General features: G+C 51.2%; 2 protein-coding genes across 2 annotated transcripts in view; one reads left to right on the top strand and one right to left on the bottom strand.

Annotated features, from left to right (window-relative positions):
• The window catches only part of snd1 (staphylococcal nuclease and tudor domain containing 1), a 111,570-nt gene that overhangs the window by 95,040 nt on the left and 1,682 nt on the right, over positions 1 to 14,848 (bottom strand). The window contains 3 exon segments of the mRNA XM_060037919.1: positions 12,299 to 12,380; positions 12,727 to 12,847; positions 13,963 to 14,112. Coding sequence (XP_059893902.1) covers positions 12,299 to 12,380; positions 12,727 to 12,847; positions 13,963 to 14,112 — 353 coding nt within the window.
• On the top strand, positions 3,598 to 7,601 carry LOC132447989 (uncharacterized). The gene is made up of 2 exons (XM_060039051.1): positions 3,598 to 3,768; positions 4,007 to 7,601. The coding sequence occupies exons 1-2, from the start codon at positions 3,598 to 3,600 to the stop codon at positions 6,227 to 6,229; spliced, it is 2,394 nt and encodes a 797-aa protein (XP_059895034.1). The 3' UTR covers positions 6,230 to 7,601.

Raw genomic sequence — 14,848 nt, 5'->3', positions numbered from 1 at the left:
TAAAGCGCCTTAAAGAGCCAGTGAACCAGAAACCGATTAGAAATGGCTTTAACGTGGCATTATGTCTTATATGATCGTCATCATAGAAAGCTTTGCCATTGCATCACTGTAACTGAAATAAGTTAGTGAAAAGTGATATCCTATGTTTTTGCCATTCCCCCCCCCCCCCCCCCCCCCAAGACACTGAACATTCAAAACTGCTAGTAAGGGAGGTGGCGTTCTTTTTGTGACGTCTAGTGCCTTTTTCTGAGGCCCTCAGGCACTCACGACCAGTGTTCGAATTCAAGCCGAAACAGTGGGTTCACTGGCTCCTTAGTATTTCCTTTAAATTGTTAAGAATGGTGATGAGAGTTTATGACTATGGAGACAGAAGTGTGTGGAGAAACAAAGACGGCATTGAGAGTTGCTGGACTTTCATCGTGGCGTTGTCCCGTGTGACAGCTGATAAGCAGACTGTCACCGCCTACTAATGAATTAATTACCAATTGAGATTCATGCTTTACATTTTTTCTTTTTTGGAAAATTAAGCAACAAAAACATGTCTGACAGCCACTTCAAAACAATAATCTTTCTAATTAATTCCACTTTTTTTTTTTTTTTTTTCAACAATAAAAAAGTACAGGCAAATACTTCATAAAAGTGAGTGCTGGATTCCAATTATTATGAACAAATGGCAAGAAGCCAATCTGAAGCTGCTTTTGTTAGGTCCGTGGGCGCAGCCCTCCGATTGATACCGCAGTGGTCATGTTGAGATCCCGGCTTTAAGTTTAAGAGAGAAAAAGAGGACACATCTCTGGGGACCCTAGTCAACAAAGCAGGGTTACAAATTAAACTAAAAACGCATTGTATACCAATGAATAAGGGAAACTCCACGCAAGTACTCACTGGCTGTGTTCTGAATTAGCCTAAGCGTTGGATTTGCCCTCCAAGTGCACACACTCACAAACACACACTTTCGAACCAACTCACTTCACATAAAGCCAGACAAAGAGGGGAGTGTGATTCTTGCTTACGAGGCAAGAGTGTAGAAACTTCCTGGGATGAAATGTTGAGCTGGAGAGTGTCGATTGTGTTTAAGCTCCTTTAAACTAAGCACTAAAAGCGGGCGGTAGAGAGCCCCGCAGAAAGGCGGAGATATACAGTGCAATCAAGGAACGGCAGACGCAAAAGAAAAACTGTCAAATAGGCAGACTAAGACAGGCTTGTAAAGATCTAAACTTAAGGATTCATTATATAAAAAATATGTCTTTGAAGTTATTCGGAGGAACGTGTGAATGAGTGTTCTATTTCATTCCTACTGACCGCCAGAGGCGGTGCTTTAGCACTGGATGTTCCATCTCGCGCATGCGCAGGTCGAGTAATTATACCAAAAAAGTCACCTGTGACACCTGGGTGACCCGAGAAAGTCTATATATTCCGGAGTCACCCGAGGTTCTGTTCCTTCTATTTTCTCGCGGTAGCGTACTAGCAGGACACACAAACATTGTTTGTTGTAAGAGATACCATATTAGCTTGTCGCAAGTAGCCTTGTAACCCAAGGGTTGGTGCCTCGATTTAACTTCGTCCACCAAGGGCTGCGACTTGCAATTAGTTTGATTTCGGCAGGGGTGAGTAAAGTGTGTAGGCTACGCGTAGTCGACTATCCGTCGGCTAGCGCGGCAGCTGATTTCACCTTTCTACCCTTTGCTTTAATTTGCTCAGAGCATTAATTGGCGGCTGGTTTTTCAGTCGCTGTGTTATTCTTTCGGTCTCGCACCGTTTCTCGGGTGCGTTCGCCTAAGCCCGGTTGCTCATTTGTATGCGCCAGTGCGCGGCTTGGGGTCCAAGCCGCCGTCACTGTATTTATTTAGCCAGTTGCGCTCTTTGATTAATCGCCAGTGAGTGGCTTGGGTTTCCAAAAGCCGTCACTGTATTTTCCTGGCGCCGTCACTCTATTGTCGGGCGCATTATTGCTCGGGTGCTCTCGCCTGTAGCTTGATTGCCTAGCCTGCGCTGATTGCTCTCCGGTGGGCTGCTTGGATTACCAACGCTCGCCGTCACTGTGTTGTTGCCGGGGTGTCGCGTCGTTGCTCGGGTGCTCTCGCCTAAAGCTCGATTGCCTAGCCTGTATTAATTTGCTCTCCAGTGGGCTGCTTGGGTTTCCAAGGCTCGCCGTCACTGTTATTGTCGGAGTCAAGTGTCGCGTCGCTCGGGTGCTCTCGCCTGTAGCTCGCCGTCACTGTTATTATCGGGCTGTCGCGTCGTTGCTTGGGTGCTCTCGCCTAGAACTCGATTGCCTAGCCTGTATTAATTTGCTCTCCAGTGGGCTGCTTGGGTTTCCAAGGCTCGCCGTCACTGTTATTGTCGGAGTCAAGTGTCGCGTCGCTCGGGTGCTCTCGCCTGTAGCTCGCCGTCACTGTTATTATCGGGCTGTCGCGTCGTGGCTTGGGTGCTCTCGCCTAGAACTCGATTGCCTAGCCTGTATTAATTTGCTCTCCAGTGGGCTGCTTGGGTTTCCAAGGCTCGCCGTCACTGTTATTGTCGGAGTCAAGTGTCGCGTCGCTCGGGTGCTCTCGCCTGTAGCTCGCCGTCACTGTTATTATCGGGCTGTCGCGTCGTTGCTTGGGTGCTCTCGCCTAGAACTCGATTGCCTAGCCTGTATTAATTTGCTCTCCAGTGGGCTGCTTGGGTTTCCAAGGCTTGCCGTCACTGTTATTGTCGGGGTGTCGCGTCGCTCGGGTGCTCTCGCCTGTAGCTGCCGTCACTGTTATTGTCGGGGTGTCGCGTCGTTGCTCGGGTGCTCTCGCCTAGAGCTCGATTGCCTAGCCTACTGATTAATTTGCTTGCAATTAATTTGCCGACATGCTAAGCGCCCATAGTTGTGTCACCTGCATGGCCTCCCTGCAGGCGGAGGATGGCCATGACCAGTGCCCTGCGTGTCTCGGGGTTGAACACCTCAGGGAAGCAGTGTCAGATAACCCGTGCATGAACTGTAGTTTCATGCCTCATGCACTGAGGCTAGCTAGGTTGGCTGAGGTGGAGGGCAGACCAGGGTTGCCCCCTTCGGGTCTTGGTCCTAGTGGCACCAGGCGCCGTGCCTCGGCAGCTGGGGGACCCCCCGGGAAGTCCCGTAAGGTCGAAAACTTGGCGAACCAAGTGAATAAGCTCTCGGATGAGGTTGCTCAGATTAAAGCCCTCCTACAGAACCTCCAGCCAGCTCAGGGTGTACCAGCCGCGGCCCCTGCGGCTGCGCAACCCACTTATACAGAGGATGACATGCTGTCTACAGCTGCGTCCTGTAGCCTCTTTGCAGAGGAGGAGGAGCAAGCGTCCCTTGCCTCTCAGGCGTTCTCTCAAGGGTCTCTGGGCGGCTCGGCTAGAGGGTCAGTGTCCGGCTGCGACACTGTTAGACCAGCCGTGCGAATGGCCCTGGCAAGACTGGGGTTGGATGAAGCTCTTGTTTCATCTGCACCTGTGAACGCCTTTTTTCCACAGGCCGCTCAACCTTCCGTTTTCTCTTTGCCCCCCTCTGAGCCGTACATCGCAGAGCTTCATAGATGCTGGCCAGATTCAAGGGCTCTCTCCCATCACTCTAGTGATAGCAGAGGCCTGGCAACTATGGCCAATGCTGATTCTTATGGCTTGGACCGGTTGGCTCCGATTGAGCCTGCTATAGCGTCCCTGGTTGTCTCCCCGGACGAGGCTCTGAGAACCGATGCGCGCTGCCCTCGGCCCCAGTGCCGGATTACAGATGACCTCCTTACCAGGAGTTACAACATTGCTGCCCGTGTGGGACGTCTTGGGAATTCGCTCTCTCACATCGTTCTGGCGCTGTCTCAGACTATACGTGGGTCAGGTGCTGATCCTTCAGCACAGACCCTCAGTGATGCTTCACTGCAAACTTTTGCTTACATGACTAGGGAGCTAGGCAGGTTAATGTCAACTGTTACGTTGGCGCGCCGCCAGGTTTGGCTGGCGCAGTCACCACTTTCGGAGGTGTGTCGACGGACCCTCCGTTCTCTTCCAGTGGTCCCAGGCCAGACATTTGGGCCAGCTGCTCTTCAGGCCCTGGAGCGAAGTGTACAGGTTGGCCAGGCTAGCCAGCAGTTTGCTAGCTTACGGCGTGCACCTCTGCTTCATTCTAGGCCGGGGGCCTCTGCGGTACCCCGTGCCTATAGCTCTCAACCACGTTCAGGTGGACAATCGAGGGGCCAGCACTTCTCAGCACGGGCTGGCCAGCGCCGTAGCTCTGCGCCACGGGTGGCATTTCAGGCGCCAAGAGGTTCGGCGCCCAGCCGCCGCCCCCCCAGGGCCCCTAGGGGCAGGGGGGGTAGGTACTGAAGTCCAAGGGCCGGTCGTCGGACGCTTTTCTCAGCGGCACTTGAGCTACTGGCAAGAGCAGACCACAGACCCTTGGATAGTGTCCACGCTATCCAACGGGTACACACTACAATTCCGACGCCGGCCCCCAACTTTCAGCGGGATCAAGGTTACCGTGGTCACCAATCCCGACAGATCCCTGGTCCTGAGACAGGAAGTAGCCACCCTCCTTGGGAAGGGTGCTATCGAAGTAGTAGAACCACAAGAACAGCTCGATGGGTTCTACTCAACCTACTTTCTGGTACCGAAGAAGGATGGCGGGTTTCGCCCCATTCTGGACTTGAGAGGGCTGAATCAGTTCCTCAAGGTTCTTCCCTTCCACATGCTGCGTGTTGCGGACGTCCTCCAGGCTATCGCTCAGGGGGACTGGTTCGTATCAATAGACCTGAAAGACGCTTACTTTCACGTCCCTATTACCCAACGTCACAGGCGGTTCCTCCGCTTTGCTTTTCTGGGCAAGGTTTACCAGTTCAGGGTTCTTCCGTTCGGGCTGTCTCTGGCCCCGCGTATATTTACACGGTGTGTAGCAGCAGCCCTGTCACCATTACAGGCCACAGGTATGGCGATACTGCCATACCTGGACGACTGGTTGGTCATTTCCCCAACTCGGGAGCAGGCGGTCAGGGACACAGCCATGCTCCTCAGCCATGTGGACCGGCTTGGCCTTATGGTCAACTTTACCAAGAGCAACCTTACACCATGTCGGGTTGTGAGCTATCTGGGGCTGGTGCTCGACTCGGTGGCCATGCGAGCCTGCCTCTCTCCAAAGCGCGTAGCTACCATTCTGCAGCTGCTACAGCGCTTCAGGCGGGGGAAGTTGCTGGAATACAGCCTCTTCCTTCGACTGATAGGTATGCTGACCTCAGCATCCATGGTGGTCCCACTAGGCCTTCTGGAATTGCGTCCCCTTCAGATCTGGGTGAATGGTCTCCACTTGGACCCCAAGTGGCAGAGACACAAGATGGTCAGGGTGTCTGGGCGGTGCCTTCGGGCCCTCAGACCCTGGAGAGAGAGGGCATACCTGATTGCGGGGTCGCCCTTAGGGAGGATAGCTTCCCGGCGGGAGGTTGTGGAGACGGACGCCTCCCTTTCCGGCTGGGGTGCAGTATGGCAGTGCAGGACTGTCAGAGGCCAGTGGGATGCCCAGCAGAGACTGGAGCATATAAATGTGCTGGAACTCCTTGCGGTGTTCTTAGCTCTCAGGCACTTCCTTCCAGTTCTGAGGGGCAGACATGTTCTTGTCCGGACAGACAACACCTCCACAGTCTACCACGTCAACCATCAGGGGGGCACCAGATCGAGGCAGAGCCTGCGGGTCACGCAAAGGCTCCTTCCGTGGGCGTTCCCCCATTTTCTAAGCCTGAGGGCTGTCCATGTTCCAGGTGTCCGGAACACAGCGGCAGACCTTCTCTCTCGCCAAGGGCCACCCCCCGGAGAGTGGAGACTCCATCCGGAGGTGGTGGGGATGATTTGGGACAGGTATGGCAGGGCAGTGGCGGATCTCTTTGCTTCCGAAGAGACCACCCACTGTCCCCTTTGGTTCTCCTTGACGGAGAGGACCAGTCCCCTAGGGCAGGACGCTCTGGCTCATGCTTGGCCAGACAGCCTGCTTTATGCATTTCCCCCAATTCCCCTTTTACTGGCAACGCTGGACAGGGTCCAGCGTGGCTGTCACAGCCTACTTCTGGTGGCTCCACATTGGCCAGGAAGGCCATGGTTCCCACCATTACTGAAACTCCTCAACGGAGAGCCTTGGTGCCTCCCAGAGAGACAGGACCTTCTGTCTCAGGTAGGCGGACGCATATGGCACACGAATCCTGGCCGCCTGCGGCTGTGCGTGTGGCCCCTGAGAGCCAGGATCCACTGCTGACGTCTTGCGACCAGTCAGTTGTCCGTACTATTTTTAGTTCAAGGGCACCCTCCACTAGGTTGCTTTATGCAAACAGGTGGAAGTTGTTTTCACAGTGGTGCGTGGCGCGGGGCGAAGTCCCGGAGACCTGCTCAGTGGTAGTGATACTACACTTTCTGCAGTCTGTGTTGGACAACAGAAGAGCTGCGTCTACCCTGCGTGTTTATATGGCCGCGATCTCAGCCACACACGCAAGGGTGGATAACCAGACGGTAGGGTCCCACTACCTAATCAGGCAGTTTCTGAAGGGAGCCCAGAGGCTTCAACCGCCGCGATCCCTGAGGGCACCATCATGGGACCTGAAAGTAGCTCTGAGGTCCTTATGTCTACCCCCATTTGAGCCACTAAGTCAGGCAGACCTGACGCGGCTGTCCATGAAGACGGCATTTCTCCTCGCCATTGCAACTGCAAAACGGGTCGGTGAACTCCATGCCTTGTCAGTAAGCCAGGCGTGTTTGCGCTGGCACGCAGATGGGTCAGGAGTGGTGCTCTGGCCGAACCCATCCTTCCTACCCAAACGATTGTCTCCCCATCATGTAAACCAACCAATCGAGTTGGCTGCTTTCAATCCCCCAGGCTCTCTAGGGGGTGCAGAAAGAGTGTCAGACCTGTTGTGCCCGGTGCGGGCGCTTAGGGCATACGTTGAAGCGACAACCAGCTTACGTAAGACAGATAACCTCTTTGTCTGTTACGGGGGCTGCAGGAAGGGGGCTGCCCTGTCTAAACAGAGACTCTCCCACTGGGTTGTGGATGTGGTCTTGAATGCCTATAGGGCACAGGGGCTCCCTATGCCCTTGGCCGTTAAGTGCCACTCTACCAGGAGTATGGCTACTTCATGGGCTGCCTTGAAGGGGGTTCCACTTCAGGACATTTGCTCCGCGGCTACATGGTCCTCATCATGTACGTTTGCCCGATACTACAGGGTTAATGTCGCTGCTCCTCATCCTGTGGCGACGGCTGTCCTGTCGGCGGCTTCGAGCCCTTGATTGAAGTGAGCACTCTTCGTGACCTTTTTGGTATTAGTCATCCAGTGCTAAAGCACCGCCTCTGGCGGTCAGTAGGAATGAAATAGAACGATAGTTACGTATGTAACTACGGTTCTATGAATTCCGGATGACCGCCAGAGTTCTCTGTCACTCAGACTTCTCAGATTCCGCGAGAAGATCCAGTTGGAACAGAACCTCGGGTGACTCCGGAATATATAGACTTTCTCGGGTCACCCAGGTGTCACAGGTGACTTTTTTGGTATAATTACTCGACCTGCGCATGCGCGAGATGGAACATCCAGTGCTAAAGCACCGCCTCTGGCGGTCATCCGGAATTCATAGAACCGTAGTTACATACGTAACTATCGAATCGTGTCCCGTTTCCAAACAGGCTGGTTTGTTTTTTTGGGTCACAGATTCTTAAAAGTAAATCACAGAAACCCAAGGCTTGAAATCTAAATGGATAAAGCTTTCTGTTTAGGGGAAAAAGCTCTTTGTCGTTTTCTTCTCTGATCAAGAGATTCGAAGTAGGCAATGTTTTTCTGCAGTTCGGGCCTTATATTCAGGAACTTTCCACAGCATGGTCGATGAATCCAGGCATGGTTAAGGCAGTCAGACACCATTACAACCTTCAAGTCACAACTCAAAACTCACCTGTTCAAACTCGCACACAACGTCTAACTGACCACTGTTTTGATTGTTTGTTTGTTTTGTTTTGTCTTGTTTTTGTTTTATTTATTTCTTATTAATTATGTTTATTTATTATTTTTTTCCACAATGTCTTGTTTTTTTTAAACAATTTATGATGACTATATGCTCTGTAAGGTGACCTCGGGTGTCTTGAAAGGCGCCTCTAAATTAAATGTATTATTATTATTATTATCATGGTTCACAACATGAACTACTATTCAGTCGCCTTCCTAGGCAAAAGGTGAACAGCAGAGACCATAACCCCGCGACCGACCTGCTGTGAGATGATGCACATGCATTCGCTTTTACATGGCCCCCCCAGAGTGGGTCTTCATTCAACCAAAGACCCACCACCTTGATCGGGCGCGACCTAATGTTCGCCGCCTTTATCTACTTCAATGCCTGTTGTACTCCAAAGCTGGATGCGTTGCAGGGGAGGGAGAACATGCCTCCCCTCAATGGGTTTGTCTGGGGGGGGGGGGCGGGGGCTTCCCTGGCTAATGCGCAGGGACATCCGAAGCCTCCACTGGGGATGGGAGTTCTGGCAGAGCCAGAGACAACACGGGTTTGCGTGCAGAGTAGGCGTTCCGGAATGAAACCCTCATTAGCCCGGATGCAATCAAGCCCGACTTGCCCGTAGGAAGAGGGGATTTAAATGTATCGAGAGGAGCGCCACCGGTGATCGGCTGCATGTCGTGGGAGTCTTCCCGTCAGACACGCCCCGAGTGGGCTACTTTTTGGTTCAGTAATACGACACTGTATGCATCTGTGTGTCTGTGTGTCTGTGTGTGTGTGTCTGTGTGTGTCTGTTAAGGCTGGGGGTAAACGATTATTTATCAAACGATTAATCGGGCGATTATTTTATCGATTAGTCGACTAATCTAATGACCAATTGGACGTTTTTTTTTTTTTTTTTTCTGTTGCTCGATTAATAAAAACCATAATGTATCTCAAATAAATACCAAAAAATTCTTAATAATATACTTTATTTAATACGGAACCCGTAAAGGGACATGAAAAAAATGTGTGCGCATACTCTCTTGCGCTCCGCCTCCAACTACGAGATGGTTAGTTACATCTTTCCTGCTGTCGGCTCCCAGACCGAGGAGCACAGGTGATACGTTCCCTCCAGGTCCGATGCGCTCTCGGGGGCAGCATGACCCTTCACTTTGACCGACAGTGAGTCTGCTTATAGGTCGGAATATGATGGAATGAAGCGGCCACCGATTCTTGACAGGCTGGGTATTTTATTCTTACACACAACCGGACTCGTTCATGACTTCACTAGACTGACACGCACGCTATCGCTCGCTCTCCTCGCTCGTCCACCTACTCGCTGACGACACACACACACACACACACACACACACACACACACACACACACACACACACACACACACACACACACACACACACACACACACACACACACACACACACACACACACACACACACACACGATGTTTCCCCATGCTCATGAGATACTTTCTCGTGCGCACAAGATACTTTCTCATGCGCACGAGATACTTTCTCGTTTGAGATGCTCCAACATTGCCAAGAGTGCAAATCACAACACCTTTCCGTTTAGGACTTAACTTGAAGTATTTCCATACCTTTGATGATTTCGTGCGCGGACATTTTCCTTTATTGTGACTTTCGTCCATTTCTCCGTCGAAAATCGTCGACGGAGAAATTTGACGTCGACGAATTTTTGACGTCGACACGTCGACGTCATCGACGCATCGCTACAGCTCTAGTGTCTGTGTGTCTGTGTGTCTGTGTGTGTCTGTGTGTCTGTGTGTCTGTGTGTGTCTGTGTGTGTCTGTGTGTGTCTGTGTGTCTGTGTGTCTGTGTGAAAGAAATCGGGAAGCATAAAAACAAAATAAAAACAATAGCCAAGAAAGGGGGTTGTCAGTTGAGATTTCGAGGCACGCCGGTACAAACCCACACATTTGGCAAAAATATATTCGTAATGTGAAGCGCCATCATTAAATCCACCCCCCCACCCCCATTGGGTTGGAAAAATAAATTGTTGTTCAGCAAAGTGCATGGACAAGGCCGGCGGCTCTGAGCATTGTGTCTAATTAGAGGCGAGAAACCGCAGAGACGACCCGAGGGGATTCAGACTTCCACATGAGAGCAGCCACACTGCCCGCACGCCGTGGCCATCGTCTGCCTACCAGCAGGACATCAGCAGTGGAGGAAACGGGAGAAGGACGCGTCCGCATAAAACAATTATATCTGAGGCTATGCGACGAGGACCGACACCGTGTTGGTTTAAAGTAAACTAAAACAATACTTACTACCCATGTGTTGTTTATTGGGTTTAAATCTGCCACTCTTGAGACACTTGGTTGAACAATACGAGGCAGGGGATTAGTCAACACGTTCCGATTTGTGCGTCTCACAAAACTCCCGGCGTTTGTTCTAATCTTCTGCGAGTCAAGAAGCTGATGCGCGTGTACAGCGGTGGTTGGAGTGGGGCACATCATCAACACTGTAAACGTTGTACGCGTCGACACTTTGCTGAATAATGTCGAGATGCATAAGCTGAAGGGACAATAAATCAGCTGTGCTTGACGTAAACTCATCATTCATAATTTGTCTCATCTGTGACCATGACATCAAAGCACACATACACTCGATTTTTACTTTTAGCTGATCCAAGGACTAGCTGCCACCAGCTTTATTGTGTTGTTGTGGCAGATAACCTCATTAGAATTTGAGAAGTTTAAAAAAAAAAAATGAAAGCAAAGGCTTTGGGTTGTCAATCGACCCTAAACCTACGCATTTGCCAACAGCGAGTTGCCACCATGTTGGAAGCTGTGCTCAATATCACAAAAAGCATGAAACTGATTGTGATCTGTCCCCGACCTGCCCCCTTGTGGATAAAGCATGTATTGCAGCAGAGAGCATAGGCTTCTCACATAGCAGCCTTCCGTGCAAACTGCACAGATGCAGATCATCAAAAACGAGCTTGCAACCAAGCCCTACTAACGTTTTAAATAATGTGAATCTCAGTTGGAGCTTTTGTTTTGCCGTCTTTTCAGCAGGAAGTGGATTAGGATGTATAGGTGCAGGCAGAGATTGGACCCTACACAGCAAAATAGCGGTAACGTGTTCATCCTAGCAAACAGCCTGGCATCCCCGAGCCTTGTCCCCTAGACATAAACCTGATGACAGCACGCTCAGACAGACACACAGACACACTCCTAAAGTCACGACCCAACTGCAAAGTCCACGGTGCCATTATCATTAAGGCCCCCCCCCCCCCTGTAATCACCATCACCCCATAGTTTAGAGGGAGCAGCGTACCCGAGCAAAGTGACTCAATGTGTGTCAGAGGCCAATGTGTGAGGGTGGGTGGGGGGTGTTCAGCCTGAAGTCCTCCATAAGTAATGGCGCGAGCCATTGGGGCCAAATGACGCCCACAAATATGCAAAGCATCGTTTACGTTGGCGGACGATTGAGGCCAGTGCACATGACGCTCAGAACGACATTAGCGGATAATTATTAAGACAGTCGCTGTTGGAAGATCCGACAGCGCGAGTCAAATTGCCTTTAATGTGTAGTGTAAACTGGGGCTCTGTGTGTGTTTGTGTGTGTGTCCATACGATCTCTGTGTGCGCTTGTGCGTGTCCGTGTGTCCGTGTCCATATCTATGCGTGCGTGTATGTGTGTGTGTGTATGTATGTGTGTGTGTGTCAGCGTGTCCGTGTATGTGTCCATGGCTCGCTGTGCATGTGTGTCTGTGTGCGTGTTTTTCCCCTGCTGGAGCAGGGCAACACTGCCACCATCTGGGGCCTAGCGGTATTCCATCTAATTTCACCAATAAGCTGTACCAATAATGTCCCTCAGTGCCAACACCCTTTCAGGAGTAGCCAGACATATTTCAACCCATTGGATCAATTATGAGGGGGAGGGGGAAGATTATGCAGTGATGGGGACTTTTGATAGGGAAATCTGTGAAACTATTTATTCAGCAGCAGTTTTTTTTTTCAGATCAACTTCCCATCTCTTTATTCAGATCAAACTGTCGCAGAATTACTTCCGATTGCCAATAAGTTTGATTTAAATTGTATGACAATCCACGATCACAGCCACCAATATTTTTGGTGAATATTATAATCATATTATCCATTTGTAGGAATGTGATGGTGGTCTACAACCTTGTGGGTGCAAACACGCCGTTTTACAGTGTGACCATTTCCTTTCCCCACATCCTATTTTACATTCCCAATAATGTGCTTTCTTTTTCATTGACCGACCTGAATAAACCAGCCCAGTTCGGATCACACTCAGATCAACGCTGACCCGTAGAAGCTCAACCGTCACACAAGAGGACTCTTACTTGTTTCCGCGGATTCCTTCCCTGCGGACTGTGGCCAGGCCTTCGTTCACGAGGGACTCTGCCAGGTTCTCTCCCGTTGTGTCTATGGTGAGCGACGCACAAACGTAACACAACGTTCAGTCAACAGAGGCCGTGGCGTTGGCAAGCAAAACCTTAGGTCCGTGATATACAGTACAACACCACCACACACACACACACACACACACACACACACACACACACACACACACACACACACACACACACACACACACACACACACACACACACACACACACACACACACACACACACACACACACACACACTTTCTGAGGAGGCTGGTTCGCAGAAGACAACACACGCTTGATGCTCCGTCTCCGTGTGCATACAATATTCAGACACGCCGGCCGTGTCCTACACGAGCTTGAGAGGGGTAGAGTACTCACCCCGGCCAAGGTACACCATGCCGTACTCTCTGCCCAGAGCGGTCTTGATCTCCACGTTGAAGCACACCTCTTTGCCGATCAGCTTTTTGCGCAGGAACTCTCTGGCCTGGAACGCCCATGGCTGCAGACGACAACAACGTATTTCTGAATGCGGTACCACTGTGTGTGCTCAGCCTGCCCAGTGTTAATGTTCACCTCTAATGAAGCAGAGGCGTCATCCAGATAATAGCGACCGTACGATACAGGACTGAATAGTCTGGGACACCAGCCATTGTTGCATTGATAAACGTTTTCCTCCTTTCTTTTAACAGAATGCATTACGCGTATCGCAGTTTTTATGACCCACGTGAAGATGAGAAAACAGCAAACTAAATTGGAATGTAACGTTTTAGGATTTAGAGTCGCAGTGAATTGGGTTGAAACGTGATGAATTGTTAACCAATTGCAGGCCGCAGCGTTTTTTTTGGGGGGGGGGGGGGTGGGGGGTCATGTCATGAGGAGAGACAGCCAGTACCCACACATGCTTTACCATTAACACACTATTCAAGCAGTGTGATATTGTGACTGATTTACTCAAGTGAACCGGTTATTCAGTTGCTACGTTACCGCGTCTTTATAACATAACATGCTTCAACAACCTACACAGCAGTACAAGTCCAACAGGCTGTGTGGGTATGCTTTAATGTAGCATAGCTCATGTAAAGATGTGTAATAATCCATCGGGATTCAATTTGATCAATTTGTAATCAAGACTGTTCTACTTTCGAGCAGCTCTGTGTTCTTCGGTAGCCCGGAAATCCAGACCCACATCTAGAAGTCTGACAACGAGTAATGAAAATGGCCCAACTGAAGGCGCCTTTTGGTGAGCGGGGCTAACCAATAGATAAGACTCTCGCCGTATCCGGTCGGTAAAACCGCAACGCTGCCGGCCCGCCTATATCAGATACACCGACGTGATTGGTTAATGTTCGGATCCAGGGGAATCGGGGGGTGAGTTTTTTGCTCGTTCCCAGAGTGACTCGCAGAGCAAATTCAAATTGTGCTCTCGCGAGAACTCTGGGTTTCCAGGGTAGTGCTTCGAGGCAACAAAACAAAAAATACATACATTTCTTGGGGTTACACTTATGCGAACAGAAACTGCCCCCCTGTCCCGGTTCCCCGTGAGCCCTCTGGCTGGCCTCAGTGGGCCCCGACGGGACACCATGCAGCGCAGCGTCTCCTGGCGGGGGGCCTCACCTCGTCAGGGGTGTCCTTGGCGTCGGGCTGGCTCTGGGCCGCGCGCCGGGCCATGGCGCCGGCGCGGATGTTGCTGAGGTTGATCTGCCGCTCGGGGGGCGGGCCTCCGCGGGGCTGACCCCGCACGATGATGGCGCAGCCCGACAAGACCTGTGGGGGGGGGGGAGACGCCACACAGTCAGGGGACATTCAGTCGTACACGGAGGACGGACGGACGAGTCCCTTCTTCTGCGCTGAGCGTCTCGTCGTCGCCGTCGCCAAATAGGGAGACTGCGTTCTTACGGGGAAAACTACTTCAAACAATAATATATAGGTTGCTGAGTTGAACTTGCGTGGCGGTGAATGTGTGAGCCAGGACTCTCGAGCCTCTAGAACGCTGCTCGAGGCTAAAGAGGCACAGGTGCATTCGAATCCCAGTATCTAGGATCAAACAGCGATATCTGCTTCAAAAACGTCAGCGGAGAATGCTACTCGATTGCCAAGCTACAAGCGATGGCTTGTGTGTTGTCATGGTGACAGCCTGTCAAAAAACTGCATTCAAAAAGGCCCGGCACGATCACACCGTATGATAAGATAACGTCACCAAACACAAACGAAAAAAGATTAGCCGCCGCTGGGTTTGGCAACCATGGCATTTATAGGAATCTGAGTAAACAGCCTTTATCTGCAGAGCCTTTTGTGTCCGAGCTCCAGGGAGCATCACTGTGTGATGTTGATCTAAGATGTGGACCAGATAAAGCCCTCCACCACCCCCCCCTGTCCCCAGCCACTCAAGACAAACTGACTCCCGCCCTGGGAGGACGGCTGCAGTTACACAACGCGCTGACCCGACAGGGGGAGGCCAGATACTCTCCAGTCTGAGTTAGTTTCCCTGCCCTTGAACGGC

Source organism: Gadus macrocephalus, chromosome 19, assembly GCF_031168955.1.
Source record: "Gadus macrocephalus chromosome 19, ASM3116895v1".
Lineage (NCBI taxonomy): Eukaryota > Metazoa > Chordata > Actinopteri > Gadiformes > Gadidae > Gadus > Gadus macrocephalus.
This window is presented reverse-complemented; position numbering and strand designations above follow the sequence as displayed.